Source organism: Simochromis diagramma, unplaced genomic scaffold, assembly GCF_900408965.1.
Source record: "Simochromis diagramma unplaced genomic scaffold, fSimDia1.1 OVJJ01000402.1, whole genome shotgun sequence".
Taxonomy (NCBI): Eukaryota; Metazoa; Chordata; class Actinopteri; order Cichliformes; family Cichlidae; genus Simochromis; species Simochromis diagramma.
This window is the reverse complement of record NW_024386972.1, coordinates 5,665,428-5,684,381: the sequence shown is the minus strand read 5'-3', so window position 1 is coordinate 5,684,381 and position 18,954 is coordinate 5,665,428. Positions and strand designations below refer to the sequence as shown.

The 18,954-nt window shown below is 39.5% G+C and overlaps 1 protein-coding gene across 2 annotated transcripts in view; it reads right to left on the bottom strand.

Moving 5' to 3' along the window:
- The window catches only part of LOC120737969 (protein phosphatase 1B-like), a 28,970-nt gene extending 10,509 nt beyond the window's left edge, over positions 1-18,461 (bottom strand). Inside the window, exons 1-2 of one of the 2 annotated variants that reach the window (XM_040038935.1) lie at positions 18,067-18,461; positions 811-1,653 (exon numbers count right to left, since the gene is read on the bottom strand). In XM_040038935.1, the coding sequence (XP_039894869.1) occupies positions 811-1,641 (831 nt within the window). In that variant the 5' untranslated portion in view covers positions 1,642-1,653; positions 18,067-18,461. The remainder of the gene's footprint in view (positions 1-810; positions 1,654-18,066) is intronic. The other variant, XM_040038936.1, reaches the window with a different exon arrangement.
- Between the last annotated feature and the right edge of the window lie 493 nt (positions 18,462-18,954).

Genomic DNA, 18,954 nt, shown 5'->3' with positions numbered 1-18,954 from the left:
AAAGTGGCAGCTGTTTCCCACAAATACACTTCACTTAGGCGAGGTGCCCAGGCATGTGAACTGCTGCCCAAGTGTTTCTGACAAACTCATTTAGCACTTTAAAAAAAATCCATCAGGGGCATGACACCATCCATATACTACTGGACAATTGTTCTCTCATATTTGAAAGTTTAGTCAGTGCTAACCCCGACCTGGTCTTCTGTTTCCCAATCAATCAGAAGTTTTTATAATCCCTTATCAGATAGTCTGAGTCTAAGATTGCAGGATGAGATTCCAACAGTAGTCTTTTTTCTGCTCTGGAGATTCCAGCATAAACCGGACGGCCACTTTAACTGGAGCCTACAGCTAGTGGAAACTCCTTCATGTGCTGCTACACTGAGCTCACTGAGTCTTCAGAGTTAAACAAGGACAACCAGCTGCAATTGGAGTCAGTCTTCATTTTTCAAACAGTATTGTTTAAGATGCGTGTCTCTCTGACACCCTCAGAAATAGCTTTTGGATTTACTCTAATAACCAGATCTGGTCTGACATTTGGTATACTAGAGTAAATAGTCTTCAAATACTTTCCCACCAGAGCAAATCAGCCTTCTAAACAGATTATTACCTACACATTCACCAAGCTATTGTTGGTTTGCATGCAACAAGTAATCTTTCAGACATTTGTAACTGTGATACAGCTCGGCCCCATGGAAATACATTAAAGTAAAATTTTGCATTTAAAATCATAATCTATCAGTAAAACTAGTAGAAACAACTCTGTTACTGCCCACTTTCACCTTAAATGTACACTATATATGAGAAACAACTTACCTTATGCAAGCAGGTGTCCACCACTGAGTTACAGACCTTCTCAAGGTCGTCACACACCAGAAGTCGTGAATGGACAAACTCACACAGCTCCTCGTTGGACATGACATCCCAGATCCCATCGCACGCCAGGACTATAAACTCGTCTCCTTCGGCTACCCGCTCCAACACACATACCTCAGGCTCGGGGCTCACCAGCTGCTCCGTGGGGCCCTTACCATCCACACATTTGTAGTCGTAGTCCCCCAGGGCCCGGGATACAGCCAGGGAACCGTTTACCCTCTGGATCATGACTGAGCCGCCAGCATTCTGGATGCGCTCCTTTTCACGTGGGTTGCAGGGCTTGTGGTCTTGGGTGGAGAAGCCCACCTTGCTGTCTCGACTAAGCACAGCCCGTGAGTCACCGCAGTTAATGAAGTAGAGGTGGGTCGGGCTGAGCAACACGCATACTGCCGTTGATCCGCTGCGGTCCAGGCCCTGCCGCAGGTCTGAGAAGCTGCGCATATACTCGTCAATGTTCAGGAAGCCAGAGCGGATGCCGTCTTTCACGCCTTCCACGGAGCTGGGTCCTGAAGCAAATTCAGCCCCTCCTGACAAGATGTGCTCCAGCAGGTGACCAGAACAGTAGTTGGCCACCCGGGAGCCAGCGTGACCATCGTAGACAGCAAAGAAAGACCAGTCGGTGAGTCCATGGGGAAGGCCCACCACAGCTGTGTGGGCGTCCTCCATTTCCACCCTCCAGCCTTGCATGGAGCTCAGGCCGTAACGCAGCCCATTGCCCTCACCGTGGGCACTATGTTTCTCCGTCTTCGGCTTGTCCAGGAATGCACCCATTGCTGCCTATAGCTAGAGAGTGGAAGAGAAGAAGGCAACTCACTAAACATTGCACTATAAACAGCAAAGACAAAGAAAATAGTATCTCTTCCACAAAGTCAGTAACTTTGACCACACCATAAACACCAACTTTGTAAGTTTTTGAGTTAGACCCATAGCCAGTGCTCCCACACATAGACTTTCCTATAGGTAACCACCAAGGTATGTTAGTCCAAGTAATTCTGTCATGTTTCTGTATAGTAAACATTCCACTCATCCTTTCAGTTTTCTGTTTCCCTAATGACAAACTGACCAGGCAACTATTGTGGTAGTTCTCAATATCACTGAATGTCTTCTCCGTAATGTCTATTGATTGGATAGACTGTTTCATTTTCATTTGGCTGTTTAGTGGATCATCTACCTCAATCTCACGAGGTAGCTTGGATAAAATGAGATGGTTACATCAGGAGGGGCGCTATAAGACCTTATCCAAATCAACATGTGAACCAAAATAACTTTATACCTGCCCAGATGGAGGCAGATGATCAACTGTGGTGAACACTATAGCAAGAAGCCAAAAGAAGAATAAGACGATGAATTTTTGTTATAGATAATTTAAGAACACGTTGGCACACACGTGTGCACCCTGTGAAAATAATTATTTGGACAGAGGCAACTTTTTACTAATTTTGGTTCTGTGCACTACCTCTGCTTAAATAAAACAACTCAGATGCAGTCGACGTGCAGACTTTCAGTTTTAGGGCTGAGGGCTGAATGGGGCTGAATAAAAAGATTGCATACAAATGTGATGAACAAAGCATTTTTTAACACAATCCGTTTATTTCAGGGGCCCAAAAGTAATTGGACAAATGAAATAGCTGAAAATAAAACATTAATTTCTAATACTTCGTTAAAAACCATTTGCTGACCATGCTCACTCACGGACATCATCAGATGCTGGGTTTCCTCCTTTTAATGCTGTGCCAGGCCTGCTTGTTTGCGGGCCTTTCTGTCTAAAGTTTAAACTTCAACAAGTGAAATGCATGCTCAACTGGGTTAAGATCAGGTGACCGACTTGGCCATTCAAGAATATTCTACTTCTTCGCTTCAATAAACTCCATGCCTGTAGCTGGATTTGAGCAGACAGCATGTCTCTGAAGACCTCAGAGTTCAAGCAGCTGCTGCTGTACTGTCTGTACATCATCAATAAACACTAGTGTCCCAGTGCCACTGGCAGCCATGCACGCTCAAGCCATCACACTGCCCTGCTGTGTTGTACAGATATTATTAGTATTATTCACTTGGCTGGCTGTTGTGAAGGCATTTCTCTTTACTATGGAAATGATTCTGCAATCATCCACCACTGTTGTTTTCCATGGACATCAAAGTCTCTGTGTTGCTGAGTTCACCAGTGCTTTCTTTCTATCTCAGGATGTACCAACTGTAGATTTTCTCACTCATACTATTGTAACAGTTTCTCAGGTTTTTTTTTTCCTTCAGCTTTTGTATGGAGAGCTCCGTTGACTCCCTGTTCACAGCAAAATCTTCCAAATGTGAGCACACACCTCAAATCAACTCTGCTTAATTGATAATGACATAACATAGGAATTGCCCACACCTGCTCATAAAATAGCCTTTTTGGCTACGTCCACACTAGCCTGGATAGATTTAATTTTTTGTCTGAAAACACTCTATGTCCACACTAGCGTTTTCACAGAGTTGTGCGTCCACGTTGAAACGGCCGAAAACACTTATGTTCCAGTACTGTGCATGCGTGAAACGCATGAAGATTCGGCCTGCCTCGTTTCTGTCTGCCATTTATTTACTTGAAAAGTCGTGGCAAAATGTCAAGGAAAAACACAGAGTTTTTTTTAAATGGACTAACAATGAGGTGAAGTTGTTGTTGCGAGTAACACAAACATACAAAGTTGCAAAAGCAAGTGAGAATTAAAGAATTTGAAGAAAAGCTATCTGAAGCATGTACAAGCTGATATTAATCTTTAACAGGGCTGTCAAAATTGAGAGCAAACAAAACAACTGCTGTATAATGCCCTCCGCTATCTTAGTTTAATTGGTCACATGACTGCATCACATGACTAACATGCGTCATCGTTTTCAAAAGTCTCTGTTTTCGCTGTCTACACTGTGACGCGAAAGCATCGTGTTCAAATGTATTCGTTTTCGAGAACGTTCTGAAAACGCTGCGTTTTCCTTCAGGGAAAACACCGTCTCAGTGTGGATGGGAGGCCAAACTGGAGAGAAAATGATGCGTTTTCGTTAGTGTGGACATAGCTTGAGTCAATTGTCCAATTACCTTTGGTCCATTTAAAAAGAGGGTGGCACATGTTAAGGAACTGAAACTAAACCCATAATCCAATTTGAATGTAGATATCCTACATTCAAATGAAAGCTAAGAGTCTACACATTATGTCCATGTACATAACTGGAACATGTTAGTGTTCAAAGATATATAGAACTAACTGTAGTCCAGTTGTGTGGGAAACCCTCTGCACTGATAAACTCATTAAGTTGATGCATGTTATCATATATGAATAACTGCACATACTGACCAAAAAACTATACATTGAAGGTCTTCACGTTAGTTCCAAATTCTAAACTTTAACTCCCATGTTGTAAAATGTAATAATCCAGAATTATTCAGACTATGCTTAGAAAACAGCAATACTGAAATAAACAATTAATGACTGCATTTATAAATCTTATTATACACGTTTGATAAAAAGCCATTTTCAGTTCACAGATCACAACTTTGGCAGTTCTATAACAGAACACAACATTCTAAAGTGCATAATAATGTGCTTTGTACTATAAATCTCTCTAAATCACCGGTTTTTGATGTCAGTAGTTCAGTAGGTTGCTTCATACCGTGAGTACTGAAAGCTTTTAATTACTCAATGGAGGGTGAGAGCCAGAGATCCTGACAAGACAAAGATAGCTGAGGAGGAACCACAGAGTCGAGGATTACACTGTGGAAGCTTCACCCAGCACACAGAACCTCTTTCACTCTGAACACACAGTAACTAATACCATTAGTTAACTTGTTGTCGGGAAGTGGAGAGGCATTACTGAATCAGCAGGGCATAGATTCTCTGCTGCCAAGAGCTGAATTAAATCTCACTTTGAGTCGTGTTTGGTCTTTTCCTCAACATAAACCTTGTTCACTTAAAAAGAACCGCAGAACCTCTTTGTCCATGAGTTAATCACAATCAGCCTTTTAATTATTAAAGCCAGTGGCGTCAGGCGGGCAGACGTCATTAGTTCTTAACATTTCAAGGCCCTGTGTATCCACGATTTCTTGGATGCCAAGAGTGGGAAGACGTTTATGTCATCAGGAGAGATTTTACTGCAGTGGAAAGTTAGCAAGTATGCTATGTTATGATGCAACAAATGCAGAGAAACTGTAGGACTGCTCATTAGGAAGCAATCTACTAGAAATGTACAAGCTTTTGTCATCTCTGTACCTTGCCAAGGACATTGTGTGTTGCTTCTGCAACAGCTGAGTCGGGCTCAACTTATCTGATGGAAAACCCTATACTGTTAGCACACCAGCTGTGAAAACAGCAGATTCATTTGAAGTCTATACTTTGCTAATCTATCTTTTACTAGTTTACTACCTATAAAGGTAAATGACAGAGCATGAGAGAAACCATGCTACGTCACTACAAAGGGTCAGCAGTTATTTGAGGTTTGCTACATTACAGTACTTCAATCTTAATCGCGATTTAATGGCAAAGAATGATTAAGTGAGTTGGAAATAATGGGAAAGCTGCATTATAATGTTGTGCTGAAGACATGTCCTTCAAAGATTTTACTGCACTTAGAGTAGGGCTGTAACCCTTCTGAAACTAAGATCCAAATCACCAGACAAACAGCTGTTTGTCCCTAGTTAAATGTCCATGTTCACGAAGAAGTCATCAGACCCAACTCTGGTAACTCTTGCTGACTGTTGAAAAAATAAGCATGACCCAAAAGACAGTTGTGAAGAGTTAATACACCCCATAAATAAATCTCCAGTAATGTAGTGAAATGTCAACATAACTGACATAACTGTTCACTGTTTGTGTGTGGAAAGGTCAAATAAGTACACACACTTACACCCTTACCTAAAGGGCAAACAGAAGGGAAAAAAACTTGCATAACTGCAAATGACAGCAATACCCAAGAGAGACTCTCACATTAAGCTGAAAGTGCAAATGAAGTTGTTAAATCAACACTATTTTTGTTCTTCTGTCCATTTACTAAACAATATTTAGTTAAAGCCTTCAACATTTAATAATGATCCCCATGTCTTCATCATAACTAGGAATAAAGCCAATTAATTACTGGCACAGCACTCAGTACTGGCCAAAGGCCAAATCCAAGGTAAACGCACTGCTATTGAGACTAAAAAAGCTGGATATGTTTTAACCTCTAATGTTGAAATTAGGAACGTTTCTAGCAACTAATTTACAAATTATTTAAAGCAGACAAGGAAACAATAGCTGACTAGTCTAAAAATAAGAACATACTAAAAAAATCATCAGATTGGTGAACTGTCCAGGGTGTACCCTGCCTCTCGCCCTATGGTAGCTGGGATACCAATATGAAAATTGGTGGCTAGATCATGATACCCACTACAGTCTCCAAAACCTTCCTTTTACTTTTCTCTGGTATTTTCTCTTCGCATGAATCAATTCAGACCTAAATGTGAGCAACTGCTACAGTATGGGGCGATTCACAAAACGCATGGTTGGTGTTACACTCACGAGATCTCGAAATCAATGAAAAGCTATAAAAATCAAAAGAGTCTTGACTGCATATTGACTTTTCACTGGGTGTTACTTCCCACATGAGTTCGCACACTCGCACACACACACACAAAGACACACAGCGTGACGGCCATGTGCCCAAAAAAGGTTGGTACGTGCAAGGAGTGACTACAGCTGGTTTCACGTATGTGTGTGTGTGCGTTTGTGTCTGCTCTGCGCATGCGTGCAGTGTCATAGTCTATGTGCGAGAAAAAGATACTCTATAAATACGCCAGGATGGTTTAGATTTCATGACTAGGGTGAGGAGTTGAACCATGCCATTGACATTTTTTTAAACTGCTTTCTTGCTACGTGATTATGACAACTAGATTTTCTAAATTAAGCTCATATTTTCCACTCTTGTGTAGCCTGTATTTTAATGTACTGTATGTTAAGAAAAAGCACTTAGATGTGCTATGAGAAAGGGACAAACGTGTTATGTTCACCCACAGTGATTCTCTCTAAAAATAAAACAAACACACTGCTATTGCCTAGCAACCACCCACCCTGCAGTGCAAACATCCAGCCTAGGCTTCATTCAGCGACATCCCCCTCTCTATGTCTTTCTCTGTCTAAAAGAAATACACACACACTCTCAGCTGCTTGGTAGGGAGAAGAGAGAGGAGTTGCATCATCCATCCATTAAAGCAGTTGCAGCAGCCAGCCCTGAAAGGAGACATGCAGACTGCAAGAACACATGCAGATATGATGAGGTATCTCTGGCTGATAATGGCTGTTAATAAACTGCTGGCAAAAAACACGTACACAGAGAAGAGAAAAGCCGGGAAATATCTGGACTATGACATCAAACTGAAACTAGCAACTCTCAACTACTTAACCCCCCCTTAAAACTGCTATCGCGCATACAGTAACCACAGGTCGAAACAGTCACCCCCGATGCTGAAACACACGCCTGCCAAAAACCACTGGCTTTGAAAAGGGAAGTGGAAGGTCGGGGATTACATAATGCTGCAGAGAGTCCAAATGCTGTGCTCAGAGCAGCCACATTCATACGAAACAGCTATCCTGTTCAATAATAGTAGCTCACAGGTTTCAGCATTATCCATATATACACTATAACACACTGGTTTTCACCTAATCCGACTGATTTATATAAATGTGTGTGAAGGTTGGTTACAACTTTACATGTTAATAAGAAGAAGATTTAAGACATTTCATTCGCTCCAGGAACTTCAAGACCTTTACACTGCTTCCCGTCTATAAAAGGTTTACCTTGGCTCAAAACCACTCTTTTGGGAGTGACTGTCAAAGCTAAGAAACCTGTGTTACCTGACCTAACAGAAGTCTATGCATTTTAGACTTGAATAACTTAAACCCCACTTCAAAAATGGCTGTTTAAAATCACAGTCCTATTTTATTCTTTTTATTTTATAAGGAAAAACTCAGTATTTCCAATATCCAATTTTTGTTGAGTAATACAAATTGACATGTGCTCCTGCCTTGATAAATAACAGTGTCTTTATAGAGAGCACAATAAGGGATTACTTTTAAGATGGTTAAAGAGGACACAGCCAGTTAGTCAGTTGCCTGGTGATTACCAATAGCCCAGCCCTTGGGGCTTTATACTGCTGCTGGAAAACATAAGCCTGCTTCATTGACAAGTTTTTCCAAGGTACTGTTTATAAACTTTCTTGACATTTACAAAATATAACAAACCATTATATTTAACTTCTGTGAAGAGCAAAGCCACAGAACAAAGTTGCTGCCTAGCAAATAAACAGGACACAGACTGAAGGAGGCAGCGAGCAGTATTTTCCAAATATACACTTGCCACTCAGGTATACTAATGGCCACCCAAGTATATTTTTATTTTATTTTATTTACATAATGGTCTTAAAACTGATATAGTTTTGAAAGTTCAATCTTTCCACTGACAGTTCTTAAAGTATAGCATTTCCTTACTGCCAGGTAGGTCAGTTTGCTGTTGTGGCAGTCTTCTGTATCATTTAGCTGTCTTGAATCTCTGACTTAAACTCCACCATCTTAATTGCTGTGAGCACTCACTCTAGCCAGAACCTAGTGTAGGTGATGACGTGATGCTGCTATGCTGAAGTTGATGAGTAGAACAGGAACAATCATTACCTGCTGTGAGGTCCAAGATGGTGGAGTTGAAGTCTCTTTGCTGGGTACTTAACAAGCTGATTGTCATATTTGCATTTCTTCCTCATTTATTTAAATTAGCATGTGTAAGCATCAGTTTGCATGTATGCACATGCACAAGCTTCAGCACAAATGCAGTAGTACCACTAAGAGAGACTAAATACAAGCTAGCGCATTATCTTAACATTACTATTATTTACTAACATCAACTTCGAAAAAACAAACATACATTTAAATGATTGGTATTCCCACAAATAACTCCCCGTTTTTTTTTTTCTTGGTGCCTGTACTATTATACAAGTTCAGCATACTCTGAATACCTTTTCCTTATCCGAGTTTACTTACAGCCCCACCAAGCTGTCACACAAAAGTTACTCACTTCATAACTTAACGCACAGTTTCACATGAAAGAGCCAGTGCTGGGAGTATACAGGTTCTGGCAGCAAAGGAAGAACAGTAAGATAGGTAATGTCGTCTGTGTGATAAAAAAAAAAACAAAACACTATAGGTTCTAATAAAGTCTATCCAAACCCTGGAATCAAAGCAGTGAAAAGTACCAACAGTAAAAGTTTACAGAATTATCACTGTCATGGTTCTAATGTGAAGATGTAACTATTATTACTAATTTTCTTTTAGTTTTTAAATCCATCTATACATTTTTAAGTTCATACAAACTTACTAAAAGTTCAGAATAAGTCCAGTTGCTTTATTTTCCAAACTCCTTAGACTACCACGGCCTTGATGACTGAGAACCAACACAGACTTTGATCAGGGGTGTCAAACCTAAGGGACAGGGGCCAGAATTACCCCAACAGAGACTCCAATCTGGCCCATTGGATGGTTTAGGATAATGTGAAGGACGACATTAATTTTGGACTTTTAACTGCATTTTTAGTTTGTTGGACAACTTGTACAGCAAGACCATCTCCATGGCCATTTATACTCCAAAGAAATTAAGTAACAGATTTCTGTATTTTACTTCTTACAACTTAAGCCCAAAAGTCATGCAGACAGATTTCCTTCATGTACTACAGTACTGTTTACAGTACAACACTGTTGAATTTGCGCTCTTTTTTAATATTAAGAGATCTCATTGATTAAATATGTTGTTACATTTATCATTTAACATCTCCAACACCAATGTTTTGTTATCATATGCAATACAGTTTTAACTATAGTTGTTCAGCTGCAATCCTGGTGGTGTTAAACAGTGTGAGATTAAACAAAGAACAAATAAAAAATTTAAATTTATATCCAGGTTTTAGCTATTGATGTTAAGGCTCAGAACAAGAAAATTGTTTTCAAACTGCTAGCGTGTAGAAGGCAAAAAAATAAAAAGTCATAATGAATCTATTTCATATGGATGCTCAGTTAGAAAAAGAAAAAGAAAATATCTGCCAACTGAGGTCCACGGGATCTTCCAGGAATAGTGACACAACTTTCCAAAGAAGTCAGCAGGCGGTGATTTCCTGCATGCTGACCTCTCATCTCTGGTGTAAATTGCTTCAAAGCAGGTTAATTCTGCAACATAAGATGGGTGGTAACAAGCGAACCAACCCAACCTCTAATTCTGCTTCACCGTTCTGTCCTCCTAAGGGTCATCTTACTTTATTCTCTCACTGAAGTTGTAAAGCATGTCACTGGTCCATTTGGGCTTTGCCTGGCTTGTCTTGTGAGCATATATGGCCGCCAGAGAGTCTTACGCAGACTGTGCACTCATTTAAATACGTTAAATATATTTAACTTATTAAAAAAAATAATAAATTAATGAAGGATCAACAAACGCAATACTAGAATACTGAGTTTTTTCACCTCTCTGCTTATTAGCATAAAAGGAGCTAGCAAGAATAATATGGCTATCTTACATCATTTACACTTTCCTGGATCTTTCAATCCACATGTTGAATTGATGACCACCAAAAGGAAAATTACTGATAAATATAACTCGATCTTGTGATATTCCTTCATATTTACATTGTGAAAGGGAGCCATGTGAAAGCACCATTAAACTAACAGCTCAGGGAGGACTGTGGGATAGTAAGTGAGGACTGAAGAGGATACGGCGTGTCAAATTTCACAGCTGCATTTGGAGGAGCCTCTGGTACGGGACAGCCTCGTCAAACTGCGGGGAAGCATTCAGTCTTGAGTTACGGACTTTGAAGCAAGCATACCCCGAATAGGGAAATAGCTCCTGTTGTGTAAGTGGTCCGGAGCAACAATACTGGCCACACCTTTATGTTATATCTACTCATACCCCTGAACATAAGGTTACATGTTTATATAGTCTTGTTTATCTTATCTGATATTCTTAACAAAGGCCTGTACTGAAGGCATTTTTAAGCTTTACATTTCTTTTATTACACACAGAACAAAAGGTTCACATATCCAACTTTTGTTCATCTGCCCTTTGTGCACTAATCTGCAGCAGATTGCTTCAGAGAGGGGCATTACACCTCCTGAATGACAGCAAAAATAACTTTGGTGTACAAAGCTCACAGGTAACATTTTACACTGTCAAAGTGCTTTTAAAGAAAACAGGTGTTACAAAAAACTAAAGTCAAACTGGCAGGTTTCTGCAATCCTTCAAGACAAGAGCATGGAAATGGGCCATGGGCCGTCTACCGCCGCACACCGCAAAATCAAAGCCTAATACTTAACAAGACTCATAAAATCTGAGGCAGGAACCACAGAAAGAATACAACTAAAAGAAAAGCACCAATCCAGTACTTATAGCTCTTTTTCACTAGTACCGATCCGCCTCGACTCGAACGTTTCCGTCGTTTTCCATTGGAACTCACTACCACCTAATGTGTGTGGAGTCATTATAGCAACGTGGCTGAAGGTCCTGTGATATAATTTGTATGCCATATGAATGCCACAACAAAGGAGGACGGCGAGTCGATGGAATACCTACTGCACGGTGTATGGCTTTCTGTCAGACTCTGGGACCATGGTGTTGTTTTTTGTGTAGCTATTACCCTCATTGCCGAGTTTCAAAAATGGCAGTTTTGATTTTAGTGAAGGAGACGCTCTCATGATTCGTCGAGCGATGCCACCAACTAGCTAAATAGTGGCATGTAGTCTGTTGACGGCACATTATTGGATCAGAATGCTTGGAACCTCAGCCAAGTAGGTAGTTTAAAAAAAAAAAAAAGTACAAAGTATTAAATAAAATGTAAAAAAAACAAAAACGATCAGACCAACCCAAGAAGAATCAAGTGCAAAAGGGCTATTAGATTAGATATCAATCTCGTCCTGAGGCAAAACGCTATATTTGATATCATGACAATGAGTCGATCTATGGTCCAGTCAGCTGGGTCTAGTTCTCTTCACATCCCCACAGGACAACACCAGCTAGCAGCAGATCTAATGTAGCAAGATGGCAGAATTATAGATATTTTAAATTTGCTTCTATTTTTATGTTGGCAAGGTTTTGTTTTTTTAACTGTATAAAAAAAATCCCATTTTTATTCGGTAACTAACTGAATATTTAGACTTGAGATGGCAGCAAACAAAAATTGTGACCAAGATATTTCCTTCATCTACAGTCTTGACTGCAGACAAATCATGATGGATGACCAACAAACCAACACAGAGATTATCTACCTTCAAAGACGCTAACAAGTCAAGCCTGGTAACCATCTCAAAGTGCAGGAAATGGAACATAAACTGGAAGGAAGAAGAGAAATGTAAAAAAGAAAACCACACACATGCACGCATGTACACACAAGCTATGATAACGAGGAAAACACCATATTATTACTCAGGCAGAGAATCATAATGAGCAAGCTAGAAACAAATACAACCTATAACATTTTGTTTCATGGACGTATCATGCTTATCACAGTTGTTGAGATCTGGGAAGGTCCACCTTAGGCTACGCTGCAGATTTAAAGCAAAACTATGAATCAAAGATAACCGAATCCAAGCTTAAGCATTACTTTACAAGCCAAGAACATCCAACATCCAACTTTTTCAAACTCTGCTGGTCTCAACATTGTGTCCAATATGATCAAACACAGTGTAAATAAAGCTTTAAAAAAATTCCAGCCTTTACAACGAAACCATATTGATTTCTAGAATTCTGATTAAAACTCGAATTAGAATTTACTTTCTGTAATTTTGATTAATATTAGACGAGTATTATAAAGCACAAACATCAATGCAGCACTATTAACAGCAAAACACCTGCTTTCACTTTCCTAACAAGGCTTATGCACTGGGGATGTTTAATAATTTATCTATTTTCTCAGACAAACATCATTAATAGGAACTGTTTTCCTCTTAACTGTTAACAATGAAATTTAAAAAAAAAAAAAAAAAAAAAATCATGGAAATGTTCAAATGTCCACTATTGGAGGTAAATCATTCATTCATGTGACTGAGGTTATGCATGACTCAGCCCTCTCCTGCTGGTACAGATGCACATTGCTTTCTCTTTAACCGTCACTCTGTCTGCCTTCCTCTTCTCCTTCTATGTGCAAATCTGCACATATGCAGCTCTGCTGTGCTGTAAGCCACCACACATTTAGCAGTTAGTGGCTTTCAGATTATTCACTAAAGCAGTGCAAACTGCTCTCTACAATGGAGGATCAATGCGGTCAACTCGATGCCTACAGTTTCTACCAGTGCACAGCTAAAGCTGATAAGATCTGTTAAACTCTAAAATAATCTTGTTAACTATCTTCAGTCTTTCACTGACACTGGGTTTCATCTGCTGCTTGTGACTTTGCACAGTGAGTGCTGACTCAGGTGAAATAAACTGAACTCATCTCATATCTGACGAGCGGAGCACAAGCCCAACTAAGTGATGTCATTTACTGGTCACCTGGATACCTTATCGCCATCTGATATAATAGAGAAGGTGGGCAGGGTGGCTAAATTTCAACACCACACGGTACATATCTGATAATTATTTTTGAATTTATCATCAGTTTTAACTTTGACACACCTCTGCAGTAAAGCAGAGTGTATAAAATGCACAAGAAGCTACTGATAAACTTGTGTCCAGAGCTTCACTGTGAATGCAAACTGTAGCCGTCTTTTCCTTTGTCGTGGAAAGAAAAGGCAAAGGGCAAAGTCAGAGAAGAACTCATCAGGTTAGTCCTTAGTTCAATTAATCAGATTAATCAATTGATTTTGTCTTTCGCCAATTATAAAATAAAAATATCAGCATGAAAAACGTACTCTTTTGCTTTCGTTTTCACCGCAAAGGTTTCTGAAAATCACTCGCCTCCAAGATGACTAAAGGAGAGACTTTGTTCAACGAGACCTATCTGGAGGAAGTAAAACTGTCAAGGTTTCATTATTGAAACTGTGAAGGGATTATCAGTTGCTTCGAGCTCCCTTCATCTCTGAATATATGATAAATGCCGCAAGCTAAAAATGTGTTGATCCACCAGTAAAGTTCATATTACACATGTGCCTTACCCAATCTAGGAGACATTTGATGGTCAGTTTTTATTCCATGGTGTAGTCCCTCTTGACATATGGACATCAGCCTAGTCTTTACAGTTTAAAAAAGAAACCCTAATGGCCTATTTATTGTTTCAATGTCACAAAAGCCACATTAAATATATATACTTGAAGCGCCGGATTCACTGCAGTATTCTCCTGAACAATAGGTGCCACCCTTCAGAGAAAAGGTCCCCATTAGTGCCAATGCTGGAATAGTTGAGGTTTATTTTTCCTCCAAAAACTTTTTCTCAGAAAGTCTAATCTTTTCAAGTGGTTGCAGCATTTTCCTCTCCATGATCTGCAAATCTCTGAGCTCTTATACCGATATCACTGAAATGGTGATAGAAACCAACCCGACTGTATATTCATGTCTTCAATGCAGCCACACAAGGTTACAAAAACGCAGACATGCATGACAAGGCGTAACAACACCAAAGCACGGCTCGCGCCAATAGTTGAGACATCACTTTAGATATACACTGTTCATGAAGGCAACAGTGGCGGGTACAAAATGGCCTCAACTCCCTACCATACAACCCTGTGTGCTCCACCATCTCAACCTCTTTTTTTCCATTCACTTATTTGCTTTTCATTTGTTAATTGTCAAGCTAGAGTACAAATACTGAACTTTAAATACATTTTTAAAGTTCAGTAATGGCCTAACGTTTGTTAAGATGAATATATATATATTAGGACTGTGTGATATGACCAAAATCTCATATCCCGATATAAGACATCTATCGTCCCAATAACGATACAAATCACAAAGATTTAAGATTTTCTGTAAATTCTGTGAAACTCGGGCAGCTCGACTTGCGTGAAGTGTTTCCAGCTGGGCGTCATGTAGCTGGAGTTGAGTGTTTTAACCGATGCATTAAAGGATGCATTTTTAGACATAAGTTGTAACGGCCGCCGTTTTCTTTGTGAGTATTTATTACACGGTGTGCTGCGGGGAAAAGCCTGTTCTAACGTTTGAGTCGAAGGTTTCTTTTTTAGCACCTGGCGGCTCTTTTTTGCTTCTCATCCGTAAAAACTCTGCATACTCTTTCACGTGATTCAGTTTATTTTGAAAAGTCTCAACAGGATCTTGAGCTTTATTGTGAAAGGTTTATGTGGAAAATAAACAGGCGGACACGCGATGGTTTTACCGTTGTTGTTGCTAATGGCAACGCAAAAAACAGGCGCTTGTCCGTCCGTAGTGTGGTTATATTAAATATAAGAGAAAGAGAGAACTTTAAGAAATTAATATAGCCACTACAGTGACCATCAAAACGATGAAACAATATTGCCGTAAACAGTTTATTTTGCGACACCAAGAAACAAACGATAACGTAAAATGAAACGATAGACGTTTTTATATCGTCATCCGATATATATGGTTATATCGAACAGCCCTAATATATATATAACACATACATATATATATTTTTTACATTTCTTTTAAGGAAGAAGGGCTGCATGGATGACCGCTGCTGACGGGATGCCCTTAACTGGAACATGTAGAAGTATAAAAACAAAACAACAAAACAACAACACCCCCCCCCCACACACACACACACACAAAAAAGAAAAAAAAACACCACAAAAAACAAATAATATCTAGCAATATTTACTTGACTGTTTTCTGAACAATACATTTTGCATTGTTAGAAAAACAGCGAGCAAAGCTAAAGAGGTAAGAGTGTAACTGATGGTAGCAAAAAAGTAACACCATGCATTAGTTAACTGTAACTCCCACAAACACAAAGTCATTGTGCCATTTTATTACCACATCAACGAAAAACAGCATGATTAAGGGATGGTCACAAGTTCCTCCTGTATATCTACCGCAATGTTTAACAACTAACCTTTGTCTATATCAGAGCAACCCACAGTACATTCAAGACAACTGTCTTATGACAACGGACCCACAATGTACTTACAAAGCCTGGAACATGTGCAACACCTGTAAAATATTTCTAAGAACGTAGCTATCCGACTTTGCTGTACCACAAATCAACCGAAGCATGAAGGACAAACACAAAACTACAGAAACTTTCCAAGTACTAGACGACTTAAGCAGAATGACAACTAAAGTTTATATTACTTACTAGTTAGTCGGCTGCTAGACTTCAAGCTGGTACAAATGAAGACAGCTCAGTTGCACTGCCAACTTTTGAAACACATGACTGATTTTTAAATGTTACTTATTTTAAAAGCGCTTTGCATCTATCACCTCCATACTTGCAGAGTCTTACTCACAAACTTGCACAAACTTCAGCTTGTGTTTTTGTAAATTTTACCTCGACTGGAATCCACTCTGAGCCAACTCTTGCTTTTTTTAATGTGCAAGATAAATAGCTTGACTGGTACTCTTTAAGGAGGAATTGTAATGTGTTATCACAGTTGATTTCACATATTTTTGACAGGCCTCATCAGTACACATTATATTCAAAGAGCCTCATATATACTTAACCATGTCCCTTAAAATAGTAAGTACAAAAATCCAACACTATTAACCATTATTATCATGTCTATATCAGTATTACTGTATACACCATCCAATCAAAGTCTCTGTAAGTAAAACCAAAACACTAAACCACCTGAAGCTTAAACATGGAGAAAAGCAATCTTAACAAACTACCATTTGTTTTACACAGCCATGGTGAGTGTGTTTAAATATGAATCATTACAACCCAGCCCATGTATCACAACTCCCAGGTTAGTTTGCCAAGTATTTTTAATAGCGCTCTCTCTCGAGCCTTGACAAGCAGTGAATCCACGTTAGTAACAGTACAAGAAGGATAAAGATCGCTGATGTGTGTACTGTTAATGTTTGCCATATTTTACTCTAGATTTCATATTACAAATATTATGCACTTTAGTAACATTTTACATTTATTCAAATATTCACTGCTGATTCACCAGCAAATTAACTTGGTTATATCAGACTATACTTCTGTCCTAATTTTTGTTGTTTAAAGAATTAAAATTGTCTTTACATAAAATGTAAAGAAAAAGTAGTAAAAGTTAAGAATGTATTTATCTTATCAACACATCATATCCCAAAGTATTATTATTTTGCGCCATAGTCAGTAATAAACAGACTGATATCACAGCACCACAGGCGATTAGCCACACCTCTGTATGGAGAGATGGACCTCCACCACCTCCCAACTTCAACTTGAGCGCCTAGAGCCCTGCAGAAACTTAGGTACAACCCTGAGCTGAACTGTACAAGCCACATTCACAGTTCAGTGCCTGTTTATTTATTCCAAATCATGTCATCATTGCAATTATGAACGATGTTATCACATGCTTTACTCATTTATCGCAGGTCTAGCAAGTAGCTCACTAGTTCGTCAAATTAAAAATGTTTAGAGTTGCAAAGATTCTATTGTAGGTACTCACTAAAAACGGCCCAAAATCCAGTATCAGTGGTCCTGTTGTAAATAATGAGCAGTGGGAAATCAGTGAAGTGTGGGGAGGAGCCGTACAGTTGTCGCAGCGAAACATTATTGCTAAATATCAATAAATCTTGCCTGTTTACATTAAATTAAATGCCATCTGAATGCCTTTTTGGCTTTGACTAAAGACACTGCACACTAATAGGGGGAACCCTGCCCTTATAACCGCCCTGCATACACATGAGAACATGGAGTACCCAGAGACACTCCAATGCACGTCTGCTTGGAGCATATCGAAGATTGGTAGAGTTACCCACCAAACATTACATTACTAAAATAAGGACGCTCTTTGGCACTTTCTTTAAATATATTACATTACTACAACTACCATGAGGTAGCCGAGCTAACGCTTAGGGTAACCAAGTTACTTTAAAACTTCAGCTCATTGTTTCAGGTTTTATTTTGATCTACCTGTGTAGCATGAACCAACCGGCTGGCTCTGGAAATACCACATGCAGAAATCCCTTCCACTTAACACTGTTCCCTCCACGTAAGGCCCGTTTACTACTGTGTTGATGTGAGCTAACGTTAGCTATTAGCTTCACAGTTAGCTGTCGCTGGAACTGTCAAACTAATGCTAATGACGTTAGCGCAGATACAAGCGTGCTACTTACGTTTTCCTGCTGCTGTGCGATTGTAGATCCAATCCTGATTATCTGCTAAAATCTCAGCTTTCTGTGTGAAGACTCGTCTAGATATATGCGGAGCTAACGTTAGCTTGCTAGCTGTGTTATGTTTCCTTATTTGACAAAAATAATGGAGATTGGCCTCAGATGAGCGGCGATAATTCCTTTCTCGGTGGTTCCCTGCTTGGATAGCGTTGGTTTTTACGCATGTTTGACGCCAATTGTGTCCCTCACAGTAAATGTAGACAATTCCGATCGTTCCCAAACAAACATGGACACTGAGAATTGGTTATATTATACAACACTGACAAATCTAGCACTTTCTTCCATTGAAAGGCCAGAGCTATCCTTCGACTTTGGGTGCTGAACAAGAGGAGGTGTTATTTTTGGCATCTGCTCGATGATTGGTTACAACGGCTAGGCAAAGCGTCGGTTAATTGGCTACTTCTTCCGTCAATTAGCTCTGCCCCTGTGCGATACTACATTCTCATTGGTGCGTTGCGAAGTTCTGCGATATGTCAGACCTTTGAGATGCACTACTAACTGTTACCGGCTTATGCCGACAGTACTTTAAATAGGCGGTGTCAGTCTTAAAATAGAAACTTTCAACTCCGCGTCCAAAGCTGCCCACTAATACTATAAATATATAAATATATTATATATAAAACAAAACAGAGCACAATTGAAATTATGCCATTTGCTTGTCTTTCATGGTTGAAAGTTGCCACACATGAGCCCGAGTGCCCCGGAGTCATTAAGAAGCGCAACTTAAATGAAGCGCAATATGGATGATTGAAGAGCTTCCAAGAGTCTCTAGTATATTCATACACACACAAACACACGCACGATCTAAATTATACCACGCATCTTCAATCA